The sequence below is a fragment of the Moschus berezovskii genome, chromosome 6 (assembly GCF_049115385.1).
Source record: "Moschus berezovskii isolate FMDL1 chromosome 6, NW_MosBer_1.0, whole genome shotgun sequence".
NCBI lineage: Eukaryota > Metazoa > Chordata > Mammalia > Artiodactyla > Moschidae > Moschus > Moschus berezovskii.
Window position 1 is genome coordinate 62,638,661 of NC_142465.1, and position 20,028 is coordinate 62,658,688.

At 41.2% G+C, this 20,028-nt stretch overlaps 1 protein-coding gene across 1 annotated transcript; it reads left to right on the plus strand.

The window, feature by feature from the left end:
* The first annotated feature begins 1,567 nt into the window (after positions 1–1,567).
* Positions 1,568–18,281, plus strand: PYM1 (PYM1 exon junction complex associated factor). The gene is made up of 3 exons (XM_055395138.2): positions 1,568–1,629; positions 16,662–16,755; positions 17,319–18,281. Exons 1-3 carry the CDS (start codon positions 1,596–1,598, stop codon positions 17,800–17,802), a joined length of 612 nt encoding a protein of 203 aa, XP_055251113.1. The 5' UTR covers positions 1,568–1,595; the 3' UTR covers positions 17,803–18,281.
* Positions 18,282–20,028: the final 1,747 nt, after the last annotated feature.

The following is a 20,028-nucleotide window of genomic DNA, read 5'->3' on the forward strand; positions in this document are numbered from 1 at the left end:
ATAGTACAGGCAGGAACAATGCATTCCTCTAGTTTTTAGAGACTTCATCTCACTCTTACTTTAATCATTAGTAACAGGGTTATGGAAAGGAGATCCAGCAGGGCTGAAGAACGATTGGTGAAAGGGCAAGTCTTAAGGATGGCAGTGTTAGAACACTTGCAATGACTATGTATTGAATGCATATCAGTTTTTACACGAGTGTTTTTGAGATTTTCTGAGCTGGGCCTCTGGTAGAAGTCAGGAAGGTGGAGTACGGGAGAGAAGGCAAGCTGTGACCCCATAAAACTTCTGAAGCTTCATTTCAAAGCTTTAGTAAATTCCTAGTCAGCCATTGGTCTCAGCTGGGTTTTCTTTTTTAAGTGGGACATGCAGCCTAGTGTTGGAGGTGGTCACTTTTTCTGTTGGACATTAACCTAGGCCAAAGTGGGGATTTGAAGGAAGATAAAACTGTTGAGGAAAAAACAACACGGGGGGTGGGGGAGGGCAGGGCAGACACCTGAGGAGAGGAGAGGAACCTGCAGCCGGCCCCTCCCAAGCTGCGGGGGAAACGAGTTTAGCAGGACTTAGCCCAGAAGGAACAAGAGCTGCCGAAAAAATGCGGGGGAGGGAGAACATTTGGGTTTCTCTAAAGAAAAGGGAGACACGGGGCAGGGCAGGGCTGCAAAGGGAGTGACCGTACGGCTCAGATTATTGGCGTTTTGCCCGGATTTGGATCCCCAGAGCTCTGAGACTTGGTCGAGGTTAATTAGAATACTAATTGGGTCCTCCCAGCAGCCTTCACCTTACCCTCTGACCCTGGGGCGAGCCCGAGGAGGCTCCCGGGTCGAAGGCCAGAGCAAACTTGGGCCGTTGTCACTTCGCCGCCCGAGTCCCTGGGGCCGCCCCAGGGGCAGGGCCAGGCCGGGGCTGTCCGCCCCGCCCGCCCACCGCGCCTTCTCAGCCGTAGAGTCGCCGGCAACCCTGTAGCTGCGGGGACAAATGACCGACAGGCAGCGCCCTCGGCCTTGCACGTCCCTCTCGCGCGTCTCTCTCGGGAGTGTTGAGCTGAGCGGCCAAGGGCAATCGGCGCGCGATTTCTACCTCCCCGCCTTCTAAGAGAGGGTCAGTTGGGGTCTTGCGTTCGCCCCCAACACTGGTGCGCCCAGTGCGTTCCCGGAGTTTGGCTGCCCTGCCCCGTTCCCCCAAGCGGCTCTGGAACCTGGGCGCAGGCCAGGACCTGAATATCCTTCTTTTCCTCATTTACTAGCCTTCCCTCCCCCGCCTTCTGGATGCAGGTGGGCCTTGCCCCCTTTTCTCCCGCAGGTCCTAGACAGACGAAGAGTGCCTGTGAGGATAGGGGCTGTGCCTCGGAACTTCTCTCGGCGCCCAGAGAACTGCTATATACGCAGCAGGCGCTCAGTACTGGTATCAATGGCAGTAAAAGAGGCTACGGCTCTTATGTCTTCAGTTTCCGCCTCCTTCACTTCTGTCCGCCAAATGGTGTACTCTCCCTTTAAGACTAAAATGGTGGCTTGTTACGATCTGGACTCCACTTCCGGTGGGGAGGGGGGCGGGACCCCAGCCCGCTCACGCCGGAAGTGGTTTGCGTTTTCAAGATGGCGACTCCCTATGTAACTGACGAGACCGGCGGTGAGTGCGGGAATAGCGGAGCCGCTTCTCCCCGGGCTCTCGGGGCAGGGGTTCGGACTTAGAAAGGGGTCTGTGCCCCGCCCATCCCGGGGCCCCTCCTTTGCCCCGCCCTCAGGACCGCCTTCCCCATTCATTCTCTCCTACGGGGTGTCACCTGCGCCCCCTTCTGGTCTCTTGTTTGGGGGTCTCCGCTTCCGGTCACCCAAGCCCTAGGGTCCTTCAATGCTGGTCCTTGATCCAGGGCCCTCACGGGTCCTTAGCTTTCCTCCAGCAGTTGGAGCTCCCATATCTCTTTTGGGTTCTTCAGCCTTGGGGGCGCCTCCACTCTCAGTTCCCTCCAATTTCTGATCCCCCCTTTCCCCTCCCCCATCTCTCAGTGTACCTGCTTTCTACCCTACCGGAGCCCCATTTAAATACTATTTATCGAAGCTGTATCTGTTGGAGACCTCCTCATTGCTACATAGTTTCTTTTTCCACTCTTCCTCATCTTAATTGTTGGGTCACTGAGATCCAGAGGTGTGAGAAGAGGATCCTAATACAACTTTCAGCTGGAGTTCTCTCCTTGATGACACCACCCATCACCCTTCGGTACCATTCTCTGGTGATGGTGATAAGAGTTGAGGGATCTGAGGTGGTAGAAGGTAAACGAGAAGGTGTCTAGTGGCCTCTCAAGTCCTCTGACAAGTTTATAGAACCCACTATTTCTTCTGGTCAGAGATTTTCCAACCTGGCTGATTGAGATGCTGAAATGTCTGCTGTGTATGTGAGGTTGATATGTTGAAAACTGGGAATCAAGGTTTTCAATTTGGCTGTGCCCCATCCTAATTTCCTCATCTTAAGGAAAAATGTGCATATCTATTCGGTGATAGTCGAATAAGATAGTATATGTGAAACAGATTTATAAATGCTGTGCAAGGCAAGGAGTTACTGTTTTTTGTAGTCTTCATTGTGTACTTGTATTCTATAGAAGTGAGTGTGTGTGTGTACTTTGGTACATGCAGTCTGTTTTAAAATATACCTTTTATGCCTCTTGCTTTTCTTGTTTTCCATGTTACTTCTCAACCCACCTCTCATATGGTATCTAATGACAACCCAAGTCTCTACTACTTCTCTGCAACATCACCTTGTTTCAAAGTGATACAACCTCTCTTGCTCTCTACATAGTAGGTACTTCTTCAATTTGCCTCTTTTGATGTGTGCTTTGAAAATATTACTCATTGTCCAGTATATTTCTACTTATTAACTGTTTTCTTTAAACTGATTTAATGAAAATTCAGATATGACATCTCACCTTACCCTCCCAAGAGGTATCTTCTGTTCTCATGTGACCGTGTAGAAGAGAAGGAATCACACTGCTTTTTTGCTTTCCCTTGCTGCTTCCAGGTCATTGATCTATCACTGTCACTGTAATTCTCCTGGAAGATGTTGCCATGCAATTGTAGTGTTTTCTCTAGAACTTCAGGGCCAACATCCACTGCCCCCAAGGACAAGACGTATCATATCATTTCATTCTGTTTCTCAGTGTCTCCACTCAGTATCTATGGAATACTTAAAGATACATATTTATTATTTATTTGCCTGCACCACACAAGGGATTTTTATTGTGTCATGTGGAATCTTCCATTGGGTCACGCAGACTTAGTTGCCCTAGGGCACGTGTGGTCTTAGTTCCCCTACCAGGGATTGAACTTGTGTCCTCTGCATTGCAAGGCAGACTTTTAACCCCCTAGACCAACAGGGAAGTCCCTGCAATACTTTTATAATTCCTCAACGTGAGATTATTGATTTTCCTTTGAATTTTCAAGCCATCTACACATCGGAACCACTGCAATCTGGACCTACGACATATCCTACTACACAGAACACCACCAGCGACAGGGCTCCGCATCAGTTATTTTAGCTTCCTTACTCAGTCACCTTTTTTACTTCCACACACCCATAGAATCAGCTTTTTGCCCTCTTTAGTTTCTCTGGTCCTTGACCTCCATTGAATCTACCAGCACCTTTATGACTATTTCTTTTTTTTAGTTTTTAAAAAATTAATTAATTTTTGATTGAGCTGGGTCTTTGTTGCTGTGCATGGGCTTTCTCTAGTGGGGAGTAGAGGCTACTCTTGTGGTGCTTTGGCTTCTATTTGTGGTAGCGCACAGACTCTATGTGCACAGGCTTCAGCAGTTGGCAGCACTCGGGCTCTGTAGTTGTGGCACATGCGCTTGGTTGCTGGATATCATGTGGAATTTTCCTGGACCAGGGATCCAACTGGTGTCCCTCGCATTGGCAGATGGATTCTTATCCACTGCGCCACCAGGGAAGTCCCATTTGTGACTACTTTTGATGCTGCCCTGCTGGACCTCTGTGACCAGTCACTATCTTCATTGCTTTCTTCATTCATTTTGATCTTCTGTACTAAGCAAGCACTTCTGTTATCTTGAATCATACCCATCAACTTTTTTCTTGGCTTCTGCTTCTAGGCCACAGCGCATGGCTAGAGAAAAGGCATGGACTATAGCACATTTGGTAGAATATAACAATGTTAACTTCTGTCAAGGTCATGGATTTTCTCCAATTCTTCTATTTAAAAATTTTTGTTTATTTGGCTGCTCTGAGTCTTTAGTTGTGGCATGCAGAACCTTTAGTTGCAGCATGCAGACTCTTAGTGGCAGCAAGTGGGGTCTAGTTTCCCGACCAGGGATCAAACCTGGGCCTTCTGCCTTAGGAACGCAGTCTTAGCGACTGGATCACCAGGGAAGTTGCATCCAGTTCTTCTTTCTCCATATGCTTACATCCTAACGTGGCTATTTCCCCTACCTTTCTCAACTCTCTGTGACTTTCCCTTCTTGTGGCAACTGGCCTCACTTTCTATTTCATTGAGAAGTTAAGGTCTGTTATTTCTGTTTCCTTCCTGTTCATAGCCTGGTTTGAATATCAGGTTCACACATACTATTTCCATTCCCTTACTGCTTACTTGTTCCTTAACTTTTTTTTTTTTTCTTTTTTGGCCTCACGGCTTTTGGAATCTTAGTTCCCTGACCAGGGTTTGAACCCAGGTCACAGCAGTGAAAGTACCGAATGAATCTCCTAACCACTGGCTTGCCAGGAAATTCCCTGTTCCTTAAGTCTTTACAATGGCTTCTTTCTAGCACCAACTTCTCTCCTGAGTTGTCAGTTCCCTTTTCTGATTGTTTGGTGAGTAGCTTTTTTTCTTGGATATACTGTCACACCTTAAATCCAGTCTGACCAAAATCATTATCAGTTTTTCCTTCCTTATTTCTGCTAAAGGCACCGTTGTTCTAGCCAACCTAAGATGAACTTATTGCATCATTTCTCTCTTTCTCCCTTTTTAAATTTTAAATAGACTATTTTTTTAGAACAGTTTTAGATTTACAGGAGAATTGAGAAAATGATACAGATAATTTCCATATACCTTAAACTCAGTTTCCCCATTATTAACATCATACATTAGTATGAGATCATTATTGCAATTAATGAACCAATATTCCAACTGTGGATCGAACCCAAGTTTCCTGCATTGCAGGAGGATTCTTCATCAGCTGAGCCACCAGGGAAGCCCAAGAGTACTGAAGTTGGTAGCCTATCCCTTCTCCAGCGGATCTTCTCAACCCAGGAATCTAACTGGGGTCTTCTGCATTACAGGCAGATTCTTTACCATCTGAGCTACCAGGGAAGTGTTATAAACTAAGGTCCATACATTATTCAGATTTTCTTAGTTTTTACCTTTTTTTTTCTGTTTCAGGACCCCTTATTAGATTTAGTTCTCATGTCACCTTCAACTCTTGAGAGATTCTGAGACTTTCCTTGTTTTTGATGACCTTGACAATTTTGAGGAATATTCATCAGGTATTTTTGTAGGATACCCTCTGTGGGAATTTGATGTTTTTCTCATGATTAGACTGGGGTTAAGGTGCTTTTTAGGGAAGGACCATAGAAATAAAGTGACATTTTCATCATATCATATTGAAGTTACATTGTATCACATAGATTTTTATTTTTACTCTTGATAGTTACCATGATCTCCTGCCGGAGGTGGTATTTGTAACATTTCTTCACTGTGAAGTTACTTTTTTCCTCTTCTCCTTTCTGTTTTGTACTCTTCAGAAGAAAGTCACTATCCGCAGCCCACACTTAAAAAGTTATACTTCCTTCCTTAAGGATGTAATATTTATACACATTGTTTGGAATTCATCTGCACAGGAGATTTTTCTCTTCTCCACCATATATTTATTCAATAATTTATTAATGGACAGGAAAGCCTGGCGTGCTGCAGTCCATGGGGTTGCAGAGTCAGATGCAACTGAAACTGAACTGAACTGAATTTATTTGTATCAATATGGACTTTGGATTATTTTACTGTTCAGATGTTCCAAGAGCTTTGAACATTGAGAGCTCTTTCAGTTGGCCCTGTGTCCCTTTGACATACCCTCATTAGTGTAGGTTTTTGTTGTTTGGGTTTTTTGTTTTTGTTTTTTTTAGTGCTTCCTTTTTGATGCTAGAAGGTGCTCCAGGCTCATCTTGTATATTTCCTGTCCCAGAACTAAAATTGTCTATTTCTCCAAGGAGCCCTTGTTCTTTTTACTGAAGAGTGATGTAGGAAACCAAGATCAGAGCACTAGATGTTTTTGTTATTATCAACAAATGTAACTGGGGTGCTATTTTCACATTGTCTTTCAATCCCATCCCCCCAGTCAAAGTATCATTTTTCTCCTGCTGCCATTACCGTTATTTCATCTTCGATATTTGTTAGCTGTATGGCCTGGGAATTTTAAGCCTAGGGAATCCAAGACTTAGTTTTCTTATCAATGAAATAGGAATAGTAACTCCTACATTATAGGATTATTGTGAGAATTAATTAAAATTTAAATGAATTAACGTACATGTCTGCTGCTGCTGCTGCTAGCACATAGAAAAGAAAGAAAGTGAAGTCACTCAGTCATGTCTGACTCTTTGTGACCCCCATGGACTGTAGCCTACCAGGCTCTTCTGTCCATGGGATTTTCCAGGTACTGGAGTGGATTGCCATTTCCTTCTCCAGGGGATCTTCCTGACCCAGGGATCAAACCCAGGTCTCCCACATTGTAGGCAGATGCTTTACCTACCATCTGAGCCACCAGGGAAGTCCTAAGAAAGTACCTAAGTCCTGAGGAAGCACATGGACAGTACCTAAGAAATGGTTCTGTAATTGTTATTGTTATGTAAAGATTTGGTTTAGAAGAGATTATGTGTGCAAAGTATCAAGTAGAGTACTTGGGTCAATCTAACTGCCTGATAAAATTCTAGTTTCCTTTATTCTGCAGATATTGCCATGACCTCCTAAATAGTTGTTCTACCTCTGTCTCTGTTCCGGTTTTACACATTGTTACCAGATTACTGCTCAAGTGCAATTTAATTATATAATGTTTGTTCAGTATAATTTGTCAGCTGTTAAATTTGGCATATTCCCTTCTGATCTTTATCTTTCTGTGCACTTTAAGAACATTTTTTAATCAGATGGTATTTATGTTTTTATATGTTGCCTTTTCATTTAACCTCATGACATAAATATTTTTCTTTGCTATTAAAAACTCTTTGTAAACATCTTTTAAAATACTGGCAGAGTGTTTTATTGTTTGAGCATGCACCCTCTCTTACCTTTTTTCTGTTATTGGACTTCCAGATTGTTTCTAGAATTTTTGTTATAATAACTTGATGAATGTTTTTGTATGCATTTAGGATTTCTTAGGATAGATTCCTTAGAAATAGACTTACTGGATTGGAGGGTACACACTTTTATTTATTTTTAATTAATTATAAAATTCATATTGATTATAGAAAACTTGAAAAATATTTTCTTAACTAGTGTAAAGTATAAGTCACATGCATGTTTGGTAATTCCAAAGCCCAAAGATGACTACAGTTAATGTTTCCTTTTAGTTTTTCTTTCTATGCACATATATAGCATTATCTGTTTAACATAATTTGGATCATACTGAATGGCTGTGCTTTCCAGGATGTAACTCTCAGAACACTTAGTAGTCCTGTGAGTTGTGCTATAAAATAAAAGGCTAAAATAAAAATAAGGTTCCTGTGGTCAAATAAATTTGGGAAACACTGTAAGCCATATTCCCATCAGAATATTCACATGAATAAGAACATAATGTGTTTAAGTCTTTGTTGATAAGAACAAAAAAATTGTTTTCCTGTGTTTAACCCAGAATTTCTCAAACTTACCAAATTTTGGGGGGTAACTCTTGTTAATATCTTACAGAAGTAGTGTTTTATATAATGATATTTTTTGGAAATGCTGCTAAATGTTAGGACTACCTTATTCTCTTGCTTAGATTGCTTTCTAAAGGATTTTACCATTGACAATATGTGAAAATACTGGTTTCAGCACTTTGACTACATTGGAATTCTCATCTTTAAAAATTCTACTGCTTTAATAGGTTAAAACAATATTTTATTGTTTTAATTTTATTTCCTTTGATTACTAGTGAGGTTGAACTTTCTGGTATTCTTTTTCACTTTTAACACAATACACAATAGTAGTGTAAAAAGCATAGCCTTCGGAACCCACAGCTTGGATTCGAATTCTGCAGTTTACTGACATTGTAACTTTGGGCAAATTAATATAAATACTGAATGTTTATATTAATTGGCATGAAGCAAACACTCAATAAAGGGTAGCTGCTGTTATCTTTTTGGAATTGTCTGTCAAATTAACATACAGCCTATTTGCTCTTACATTAAAGATACTCTCTAGTATGAGCACAAACCACTTTTCTATACAGTATCATCACATACTATTCTTGTGAAAGTCGCTCAGTCGTGTCCGACTCTTTGCGAACCCATGGACTGCCTTTCCCTTCTCCAGGGGATCTTCCCAACCCAGGGATCGAACCCAGGTCTCCTGCATTGCAGGCGGATTCTTTACCAGCTGAGCCACAAAGAAAGCCCATCACATACTATGTCTCTGCTTTAATACTCCAGTGAAACTGGGCAGTATAGTATAAAGCAGGGGAAATAGTGTGCTGATATGTCAGCTTCATATCAATAATCTGATAAGTAATCACATCAGAACTGAGTTCAGATTGTACATATTAATACATGCTGCCTTTGTGATCTTAATCATATCTTCGATCTCTTGAAGACTTTGTTTCCTCAGCTGTAGATGATGATAATCTACCTATTGTCTAGAATCAGTGCGGTAGTATATGTAAAATTCCTGGTGTATTGTGATCACTTATTAATGTTCTTTCCTAATTGTTCTCAACATATCGTGAGTTTTACACTGCTATAATTTTTTTTTTTTAATTGTGTTGCTTTTGGGACTTCCTGGTTGTCCAACAGCTAAGAGTCCAAGTTCCGAATGGAGGGGTCCTGTGTTTGATCCCTGGTCAGTAAACTAGATTCCACATGCCATTGCTAAGATCCAGCTCTGTCAGATAAATAAATATTTGAAAAAATTGTGTTGCTTTTGAAAGGTTCTTTTATTTATTCACATTTATTTATTTGGCTGCACTGGATCTTGGTTGTGGCATTCAGACTCTTAGGTGTGGCATGTGGGATCTGTTACCCTGAGCAGGGATCAAACTTGTGTCCTTTGCATTGGGAGCGTAGAGTATTAGCCACTGGACCACCAGAGAAGTCCCTACACTGCCATAGTTTTGCTTGTTGTTATTCTTAGAATTCCCTTTCTTTCTCTGCCTACGCAAATATCAGCCACTGATGTACTATTGTTATTATTAACTACTATTACATAGTCTTTGAGGTCAAGTCCCTGAGTTTTTCCTAATTTCGTGTCACCTTCCCCCATCAAATAGGGTGTGGTTATTTATTCTCTTGAAATCTATTAGTATGTATCAGTGTCTCTTAGGGATACCTAAAACATTCATATATATCTGTATATTTTTGGCAGAACCACGTAGCATACGGGATCTTAGTTCCCCAACCAGAGATCAAATTCATGACCCCTCCTTGGGAGAGTGGAGTCTTAACCACCAGACCTCCAGGGAAGTCCCAAGACATTTATATTTTTATCTTATTCTTTTTTTACCTAACTTGTCCACCCTTCTCCTTACTTAAACTGTTGAAAGTGGGGGCCCATTTACTGATCTTGATAATTTCCGTAGCATTTAGTAGAGGATTTTTCTCATAGGAGGCTTTCAATAAATGTTTACTGCATTTAATTAATTTGTAGTCTGGCTTCTGACCACTTTACTTTTCTGAAGTTGTATTCTTGAACATAATTAGGGATTTCCAAATTGCCAAAATCAATATCCTTTTTCTTTTCAGTTCTCCTTTTCCTTAATCCCTTGGTAGTATTTAATACTGTTAATCACCTGGCCTAATTTCAGACTCTTGGTCTCCATGGAATAGTACTGTCCCAGTCTTTCTTTTCTCGGATTACTTCCTGGTGTCACTGACACGTTTTCTTTCTTGAGGGAAATAATCAGGACTGTTTTTCTGGGGGGTCACTCCTACAAATTGGGTCTTCTCTTTTAATATTCTATGTTAGAAACCACACCTGAATCTTATAATTGGTGGCCCCGAGGTCATCCTCAGGCTCAGATCTGTAACCCTGATCTTAACTTTGAAGCAGGCACCAGGGCTTCAACACACCTTTAACAGTCACTTCCATGTCACCCCTTGGAGTTCTTTCAAGCCTTCCTGTGTCGTATCTTCACTGTCTTCCTGCCACCTCGAAAACTAGGCCCTTTTCAATTTAAGGAAACAGATTGAGGATTACAAAACAGGAGATGTGAGGAAATAACAAAATTAACAAAGTTCTTAACGTAGCAGTCTCTAACCTCTTTGTTTTTGGTTCTCTCAGAGATGCCTCCTGTGGTTAAGACTCTGCACTTCCACCGCAGGGGGTCTGAGTTTGATCCCTAGTAAGGAAACTAGATCCACATACCACAACTAAGACCTACAAAGCTAAAATAAATAAATAAAAGTAAATAAATACTTAAAAAATAAAAAGAAGAGATGCTACCTAAGAATCTTGATATTCTGCCCATGGTTTTTATTTCTAGGTTTTGGAATCTGTAAATATCTCCGTCCTTTTTGACTTTACTTTTGGAACATCCCCTGGAGAAGGGAAAGACTACCCACTCCAGTATTCTGGCCTGGAGAATTCCATGGACTATATAGTCCATGGAGTCGCAAAGAGTCGGACATGACTGAGTGACTCACTTCACTTCACTTGGATACCATCAAGCCCAGAGAGTGAAACCAAAGATAACATAAAATAGGTGCTCCTTTGTGATAATGGGCTGTTTGCATCTCCAAGGGTTTTCAGTTAGCATGGCTGTTCAAGAAGTTTCTGTCCCTATCTTTTCTCACATTCCATCTTTACTAGTCTTAAGCCTTCAACTGTAATCTCTATGCAGTTTACTTAAATGTATGTTTTTAGCTGTCTTAATTCCATGTAAAAACACTGCCTTCCTAGAGTTGAATTAGTGATTTTCACAAAATTGTCTTCTCCTTTGGATTTTCTGTATATCAGTAGTTTATATTCTCCAAATTGTCCACATTCAAGAGTGATGTTGCAGTTAGTGTTCTTAACCTTTCTTTTTCATTAGAATGAATGCTCCAAGAAGGCAAGACCCTTGCTTGCTTGCTTTATTCATTGTTGTATCCCTAGCTCCTGTTACAGTGCCTGCCACAACAGCAGGTACTCAATAAACATTTAAAATCCATGTGTGAAGAATATTATTACTGTGTGCCCATATACCCACAGATATGTTGTGAAAAATACGAGAAAACATGAAAAGCACCAGATTAAATCCACTGTAGCGCAATGATTTCCTGTCATTCAAATGTTGGCAGTCTTCAGATCCCGTCTTACTCTTTATAATAAATTTCTCTTTCATTTTCTTTTCAACATCCATACAGACCATTTAAATCAAGTCTTCTCACATTGAAACTATTGTTTTTTTTTTCCCCTCTGCCTTTAGTTTATGTTACACATTTTCAGGTTAATCTTCTTAAAGCACTGCTTTGAGCAGATCTTCTCCACTCCCTTAATGGCCTTCTTTGTTCTCTCATATTAGGAAGCTTGAGTTCAAGCTCAAGAGCTTGAGCTATACTTCTAGTCTCTTTTCCCGTTACATGCGTTTTTTGCCCAAAATATGCTGGATTCTTACTGTTCCCTAATATGATATTTAGATTTATTTATTCATTAATTTGAATTGATTATAGTCTTCCATGGTTCAGGTCCTGTGCTTCAAAGATCAAAGACGAAGTTTCTGCTGTCAAGCAAGCAATCATGTTAAACATTAGATCCTGATAAAGGGCCAAAACAGGTGCTGTGGGTGCACAAAGGGCAACTTCTAAATGGGTTTGGGGTGGAAAGGTCAGGAAAGACTTCACTGAGGAGTTTATACTTGAACTTGACCTTTAAAGACCAGTTCAGTCACTCAGTCGTGTCTGACTCTTTGAGACGTCGTGTCTGACTCTTTGCGTGTCTGACCCCATGAACTACAGCACGCCAGACCTCCCTGTCCATCACCAACTCCTGGAGTCCACCTAAACCCATATGCATTGACTCGGTGATGCCATCCAACCATCTCATCCTCTGTTGTCCCCTTCTCCTCCTGCCCTCAGTCTTTCCCAGCATCAGGGTCTTTTCAAATGAGTCAGCTCTTCGCATCAGGTGGCTGAAGTATTGGAGTTTCAGCTTCAACATCAGCCCTTCCATTGAACACCCAGGATTGATCTCCTTTAGGATGGACTGGTTGGATCTCCTCGCAGTCCAAGGGACTCTCAAGAGTCTTCTCCAACACCACAGTTCAAAAGCATCAATTCTTCTGCACTCAGCTTTCTTTATAGTCCAGCTCTCACATCCATACATGACCACTGGAAAAACCAGACGGACCTTTGTTGACAAAGTAATGTCTCTGGTTTTTAATATGCTGTCTAGGTTGGTCATAACTTTCCTTCCAAGGAGTAAGTGTCTCCTAATTTCATGGCTGCAGTCACCATCTGCAATGATTTTGGAGCCCAGAAAAATTAAAGACCAGTAGTCATTAAGAATAAAGAAAAGTCTATTCCAAGCCAAAGGAAGGGCATAAAGACACAGTCAGGTGAGATTTGTGACTATTTCAGTGGCCAGAGCAGAGAGTGGCTTAGAGGCTGGAGACTAGCAGGACCAGGGTCAAGAAGGCTTTTGTGTGTGGTTTCATGTCCATCCAAATACCCTGAGGGAAACAGTAATCCAGGAAGGAATTCAGGTAGGTGAATGACTAGAGTAATTTGTCCCTTTGTTTATGTTGTCCTATAAGCCTGAAATACTTCCCTTTCTTCTCTTTCCTCATAACCACACCCCTACCCCCACCTGTCTAAATCTTGCTTGTCTTCCCAAGATCACAAAGTTGCTTTGTCCTACATAAAATCTTTATAAGCCACCTGGTCAAAAATAATTTCACCCTCCTTTGTGTACTCATTCTCTAAGCCGTTTAGATCTGAAACCCAAAATGAGACTTTTAAAAACCCACAATATAACAACATTAATGGGAATTTTTGAAAGGAAAAGTTACTCATAATCCAATCACCAAACATAGCTTTTCATATTGCACATTCTTATTGTAATTTATGAATCTAACATTTAATATTAGAAATCATAGTATATATATATTTTACATTCTATTACATCATATTAATGATTAAAATTATCATTTTTTACTGGCTGTATTATAAACCATTCCTATATAACTGGATGTGGTTTGTTTTTAATTTTTAGCTATTTATAAATACCGCCATGATTTCATGATTACTATCTCCTTTTTCTTTGTTTTTTTCCAGTTGAAACTATTTCCTCATGCTAAATTTTCAAGATGGATATTACTGAAACAAAGTGTGTTGTCTTTGACTTTAAAACTCTTTACCCCTCCCCCAGTCAGTGAATTACCAAGTCCTGTTGTTTCTTTGATAATATATCTGGCATCATTCTCTTCCTTTCCTTTTCCAGCCAGTTCTTTCTCATGCCAGGATTATTGCAGTCTTTTTTTCTAACTGATTTCCCCAGTTTCCAATGTTTTCCCGTAACAATTCATCTTTTCATCATGCCAGATTAATTGCCCTAAAACTCTGCATTGGATAAAAGATTCATTCATTTGACAGCTGTTTAGTGAATGCATGCCATGTGCCAGATATTAAACTCCTTAACTGGCATTTCGAAGTCTGAACATTCTCTCATTTACTTTACATCAGCCCTGATTCAGCCAGGCTGGTCTAGTCACCATCTCCTGCCCAGGCTGTGTACACTGCCATGTTGGAAATTTTGTTTTAGAATAGGATTCTGTTTAGAATCTATTCTCCTTCCATTTTCATTTGCTTTAGTTTGATTCTTTCTTCAAAGCCCTAATCTCAGTCCTCTCTCTGTGGAGCCTCTGTTTTCTCATTGTTGAGTTTTTATTTTTGTCTCTAAACTGTTGCAGCTAAACAATGTTCTCAGTGTCCCTCTTTTATTCACCAATAAATTCCGAATTCCTTAACCTTGTTTTTAAGACTTTCTAAGTTATGGCCCTATTTTTAATTTTAAACGTAGCTTTGTGTTATTCCCCAACATGAACTGTCTGGTTCTCCTGTACTCCTCTGTTTTCTGTTCTTTGCATACTCCAGGCCATCCCCACAATCCAAGCCTTTCTTGGCTCATGTTCTTTCTCGCATCACCCCTACCAGTCAAATCTTACCCATTTTTCTTTCATATTTTTTGGTTTTAGTTTATTAATGATATTTGCATTATGAACACAGATAACGCTGTGTGATCCATGTGGGAGGCTCTAGACTTGACTTTTTATTTTTTTAATCTTTTTTACTTGCCTCCCCTTTTTAAAACAGAAGTTATAGTAAAAAAAAAAAAAAACGTGTAACATAAGATATATGTTTTTAAAACTTATGTTATTAAAGATTAATGGTTTCTACCACCTCTTCTTCCAGGTTATCCCTCTTAAGGTAACCAGCATTAAAGTCTTGATAATCTTGGTATGTGTCCTTCCACACCTTTGCCTTTCTTTGTCCCTATACACAAACCACATGGGCCTCTTAAGTGCCTGTCCTTGCCCCAACAAGAATGGGAGCCTCCTCTACACCAGCACTTCTCAAAATGTTGTCCAGGAGCCTTGGGGATTCCCTAAGACCCTTTCCAGAGGTCTACAAGCACAGCTATTTTGATAATATACTAAGATGCTTTTTGCCTCTTTTATTGGGTTGAAGTGTTTGCACTGAGGGTACAAAAGGAATGATGGGTAAAACTGTGACCCTTTAGCACTAATCAAGGTGGCGGGACCAACACTGTACTAGTCACTGGGTTCTTCACTGCCACATGCTTATGATAATAATGACAATTTCACTTAAGAATCCTTGATGATGCAATAAAAATTATTAATTTTGGACTTGCCTGGCGGTGCAGTGGTTAAAACTCCACGTTCCCACTGTAGGGGGCAAAGGTTTGATCGCTGGTCAGGAAACTAAGAACCGCATGCCCAGAGGCATGGCCAAAAATTTTTTTTTTATTTCAAAAGTTTAAAAATTATTAATTTAATTAAACCCTGGCTGGCCCTTAAATACACATCTTTTTATTTATTACTTTTCTAGCATAATTGAGGTATGACATAAAACATGTACAATGTTATAAGTGACTATGATTTGATTTGATACACTACATATGTTGCGAAAGGTTTACCACAATAAGGTTAGTTAACAGTCGGACACGACTGAGTGACTGAACTGAACACACCCTTTACCTCACATAATTACCATTTCATTGATTTATGATAAGAATATGAAAACTCTTCACAGCAACTTTCAAGTATATAATTCAGTTTTGCTGTCTATAGTCACCTTGCTGTACCTGATATCCCCAGAACTGATCCATCTTATAACTGAAAATTGCACATCTTTTTAGTGTTCTCTGTGAATTAAATGGGAAGGAAACATGAAACATGCTGCCCACTGAAGTGACATAGGTGTCTCAAGGAATAGCACTGGCACAGTTGTCCAACTTGCAAGCTAAACAAGCTTCCTTTTCATGGAACTCTATTTTTACTTGAAAGACTGAAAAACTATAATTCAGACCTGAGTATCTGATAGGCATTTTCCTGTAAATGAAAGAAATGAGCCTGTCATTTCTTGGAAATCAACTGACAGTGCTTATTGCCAGTGATAAAATTCAAGGCTTCAAGTGGAAATTAGAATTTTGGAAAACTTGTACCTGCCACTATGAGCACAACAGCTTCACAGTAAAGAGTTTTCTGATAATGTTAATGGCTATGATTTAAAAACAAATTTCATCATGAAATGTATAATATTACAAAATAAGAGTATATGGGAGATTCTGAAATAAAAAAGTTTGAGGATCTCTACATATTGTCCTGCAGCTTGTATTTTCACTTAGTATATCATGGATACCATTCAAGGTCAGTTCATTTGTATCTAACTTTTTTTTTTTAATAACATGGTGTTATATCCTGCGGATGACCTACATCTATTTGGTCACTCATCTGTTGATGGCTATTCAAGTTGCTTTCAGCTTTTTGCTAATTTAAATAATGTAGCAACATTATTATAATGTGAGCATCCTTTGCTTGTAGCCTTGTGTGCTGGTCCTTTTATTTCTGCGGTATGGATTCCTGAAAGTTGACCAATGATTTTAACCATCCACCTTAGTAAAACTTCTTTTTTATAACATCTCTGGTTATTTCTCCCTCTTATGATTCTTGTTTCTGCCCTTTCTGGCTTTTTACTCATGTACTGTCTTGATATCCTCATGTCACTTGTGTTTTTTTAAACTTCCTCTGTGTCTGCCCCTCTTGCCAACTAGATTAAAGATAGAAACTCCCTGAGGGCAGGAATGCTGTATTATACAGTGTATAGGCACTCAGTAAATAGAGAGTAAAGGTTGATATGAGAAAAGAATGCCTTAATGGGTGCATTTAGTGGAAGGGACTGGGGGAAACTGTGCACTCATGCATTCTTTCACTTTGGGAGCTATTTGAAAATTAGAGTAACTCTCCAACCTAATTCTCCCATTTCAGGCAAGTATATCGCCTCAACACAGCGACCTGACGGGACCTGGCGAAAGCAGCGGAGGGTGAAAGAAGGCTATGTGCCCCAGGAGGAGGTCCCAGTGTGAGTGGTTAGGCGTGCGGTGGGGGTACTTAATGGGCCCCATACAGCAAGAAAGAACATGTGAATTTCCTGGTCCCAATATCCTAAAAAATGGAAGGAGGGGGCTGGGATTCAAGGGTGAGTGAGGGATGAGTAACCAAATGACTGACTAGTCCAGTTTCTAGGGCCTCTGATCAGCAGAATCTGTAAATACCATGCAGAGATCCAGAGCTTTAGGACCTATGTGTGTGTGAGTCACTCGGTCTGACTCTTGCGACCCCATGGATTGTAGCCTACCAGGCTCCTCTGTCCATAGGATTTCCCAGGCAAGAATACTGGAGTGGATTTTCATTCACTTCTCCAGGGGATCATCCTGACCCAGGGATCGAACCTGAGTCTCCTGCATCGCAGGCCTTACCGTTTGAACCACCAAAACCTAGGGACCCTCCAATCTGCAGAACTGAGGAAAGTCAGGGGGCGCCTGGAGGGAGAGGAAGGCAGCAGGAAAATGAGAAGGGTGATGGAGATTGAGGTTGGGAACAGGACTCGAAAAGTCAGTGATTCTTTGACACTGTTCGCCATAGGTATGAGAACAAGTATGTGAAGTTTTTCAAGAGTAAACCAGAATTGCCCCCCGGCCTGAGCCCAGAGGCCACTGCCCCCATCACCGCATCCAGGCCTGAAGGCGGTGAGCCAGCCCTCTCCAAGACCGCCAAACGCAACCTGAAGCGGAAGGAGAAGAGGCGGCAGCAGCAAGAGAAAGGGGAGGCAGAGGCCTTGAGCCGGACTCTTGAGAAGGTGTCTCTGGGAGAGACAGCCCAGGTCCCCAGTGCCCCACAGGCCTCCCGGGCAATGCCTACGGCCGCCTCAGACCAGCCTGACTCAGCTGCCACCACTGAGAAGGCCAAGAAGATAAAGAACCTAAAGAAGAAGCTTCGGCAGGTGGAAGAGCTGCAGCAGCGGATCCAGGCTGGAGAAATCAGCCAGCCCAGCAAAGAGCAGCTGGAGAAGCTAGCGAGGAGGAGGGCATTGGAGGAGGAGCTTGAGGACTTGGAGCTGGGCCTGTGAGGCCTTCGGGGATTAGGGGATGGACTGCAGAACAAACCGTGGGGCTCTCTGGGGTCCTGGGGAACGTGGGCAGCAGCAGTCGGGAGGGGTATCCCCGGACTGGCTCACTTCCACTTCTCATGGCCCGACTCCGTCCTCCAGAGCCTAGCCTCTCCCTCATTCCTTCCCTTTTTCCCCTAACTCCTGTTTTTTTGGACTTCTCTCTCTCCTATCCCCAGTGTTCAAGATCTCAGTGACTATCCCAGGTACCTTTGCTGCTGATTTGGGTGTCTTGTTTAAAAGAAAATTGGATGGGTGGGAGTCTCTTGGAGAACTGAGGTTGAGGATTGGGGGAGGACGCCCAAGTCTTGGAGTCTTGGTTCCTGTTCACAGTGTTTATGGGTTATCTCCCCTTCCATCCCTCACCTCTTTTTTTTTTTTTTCCTTTTTTAAAAAAGAACAGAATAAACTCAAGTAGACAACATGTCTTGCTTTGTCTCTTTTCTTTTCAGCTTCTAGTAGTTGTTTTATCCTCTTCATTTGGGCACAGGAAGGTAAGTGTTCAGAGTAGTGTTCTTTTTGCTTTTTAAAAATTACATGTATCACCAAATTAGCAACACTGACTTCTGTACATGTTTGCTCAGACTTCAGTGAACAGAAATTAGTGTTATAATAAAATGTAACTTAGAACAAATTTAATTTGATGTTAATTTGCATGTATTATCATTATTGTGCTGCTTAGCAATGGAGCCCTAGTATCTCCCTTACTGTTCATTTCTGAAAATCATCCATCAGGGATTGAGCTTGGGCCACTGCAGTGAAAGCACCAAGTCCTAACCACTGGAACACCAGGGAAGTCCCAGGACAGCTCTTTTGAAATTTTACCTTATCAGATGCCACCCTAAGACGGCATTGTGGGGCAAACAAGAAGAGGAATTTACAGCCAAAATTAAGCTGTCACTTAATTTTCGCATATCCTCTGATTTCCACACATTCACTTAGCACAGTCTTTCTAGTCAACTACCAGAATAGAAGAGAATTCAGCCTTAATGAACTATCTGAAGAGTTCAAAAGTTCTTAGCTTAACTGTTAAGGTCCCACTCAATCCGGCCTTATAGTCAAATGGCTTCAATTCTGCTAAACTACTTTCAGTTCATCGAATGAACCGTCTTCTCTCTGAGCTTTAGTCCTTTGTCCCCGATGGTTCCTCTGCCAAGAATACTCTTGCTGATCCCTTCTCTTTAATCAATTCTTTGGATCTCTGCCTAAATGTTATCTTCCCTGGGAGGACTTCTGTTACCCTCAAATATTAATTTAGGGGTCTTTTTATTTTTTTGCATCCGGGATCTTAGTTCCCTGACCAGGAACTAAGCCCATACCCCATGCAGTGGAAACCCAGAGTCTTAATCACTGGACCACCAAGGAAGTCCTCTAGGTGTCTTAATTTTCTTTCTTAACACTCCATCCTTAATGTTTATAATGCCATTTATTACATTATGCTGTCACACTTATTTTCTTGTTAGCCATCCTCCTCCTTATTAGATCATACACTCCTGGAACATTAGGCTTGTGTTTATTATCATTGCCTCCCAATGCCTAATATAGTAAATTCTCAAATATTTGGCTGAATGAATGAAGCCACAAGCCTTATGGAGAAACAGAAGATGAGGGAAAATTTTTGCCTTGCACACCTGAGAGGTTAATGAGAACTTGACTGGCCTCCTCAGTATGAGACCAAAAGCCCAAGTTCCCTTGTATAAGGCCCCTATAATTATAAAGATTTTAAATAAGATTTAGTTAACTTACAAGTAGGTACTTGATGATTTTTAAGTTCATAGGTTATAGAGGAATCTATATTTTAAGGATTTTTTTTTTTGGCCATGCCATGTGGCTTGTGAAATCTCAGTTGCCTGACCAGGGATTGAACCCAGGCCATGACAGTGAAAGCCTGGAATCCTAACCACTAGGCAACCAGGAAAGTCCCTATACTTTCAGAATTATTCTTATGGAGAGGCTATTTGCTTTGCAACAGGATTTCTCACAATAAACCTTTAAATATCCTGGATCTTTGGTTTAATTAAAGTTTATTTTGATTATTTGTTGGATCTTAATCATTGGGCTAGTTTGGAGAGAGGCAGTTATGAGCACAGTGTATTAAGTTTGGTGCAAACGTAATTGTGGTTTTTGCATTGTTGAACTTTATTGCTTGATATTAGAATACATTCTTAAATAAATGTGGTTATGTTA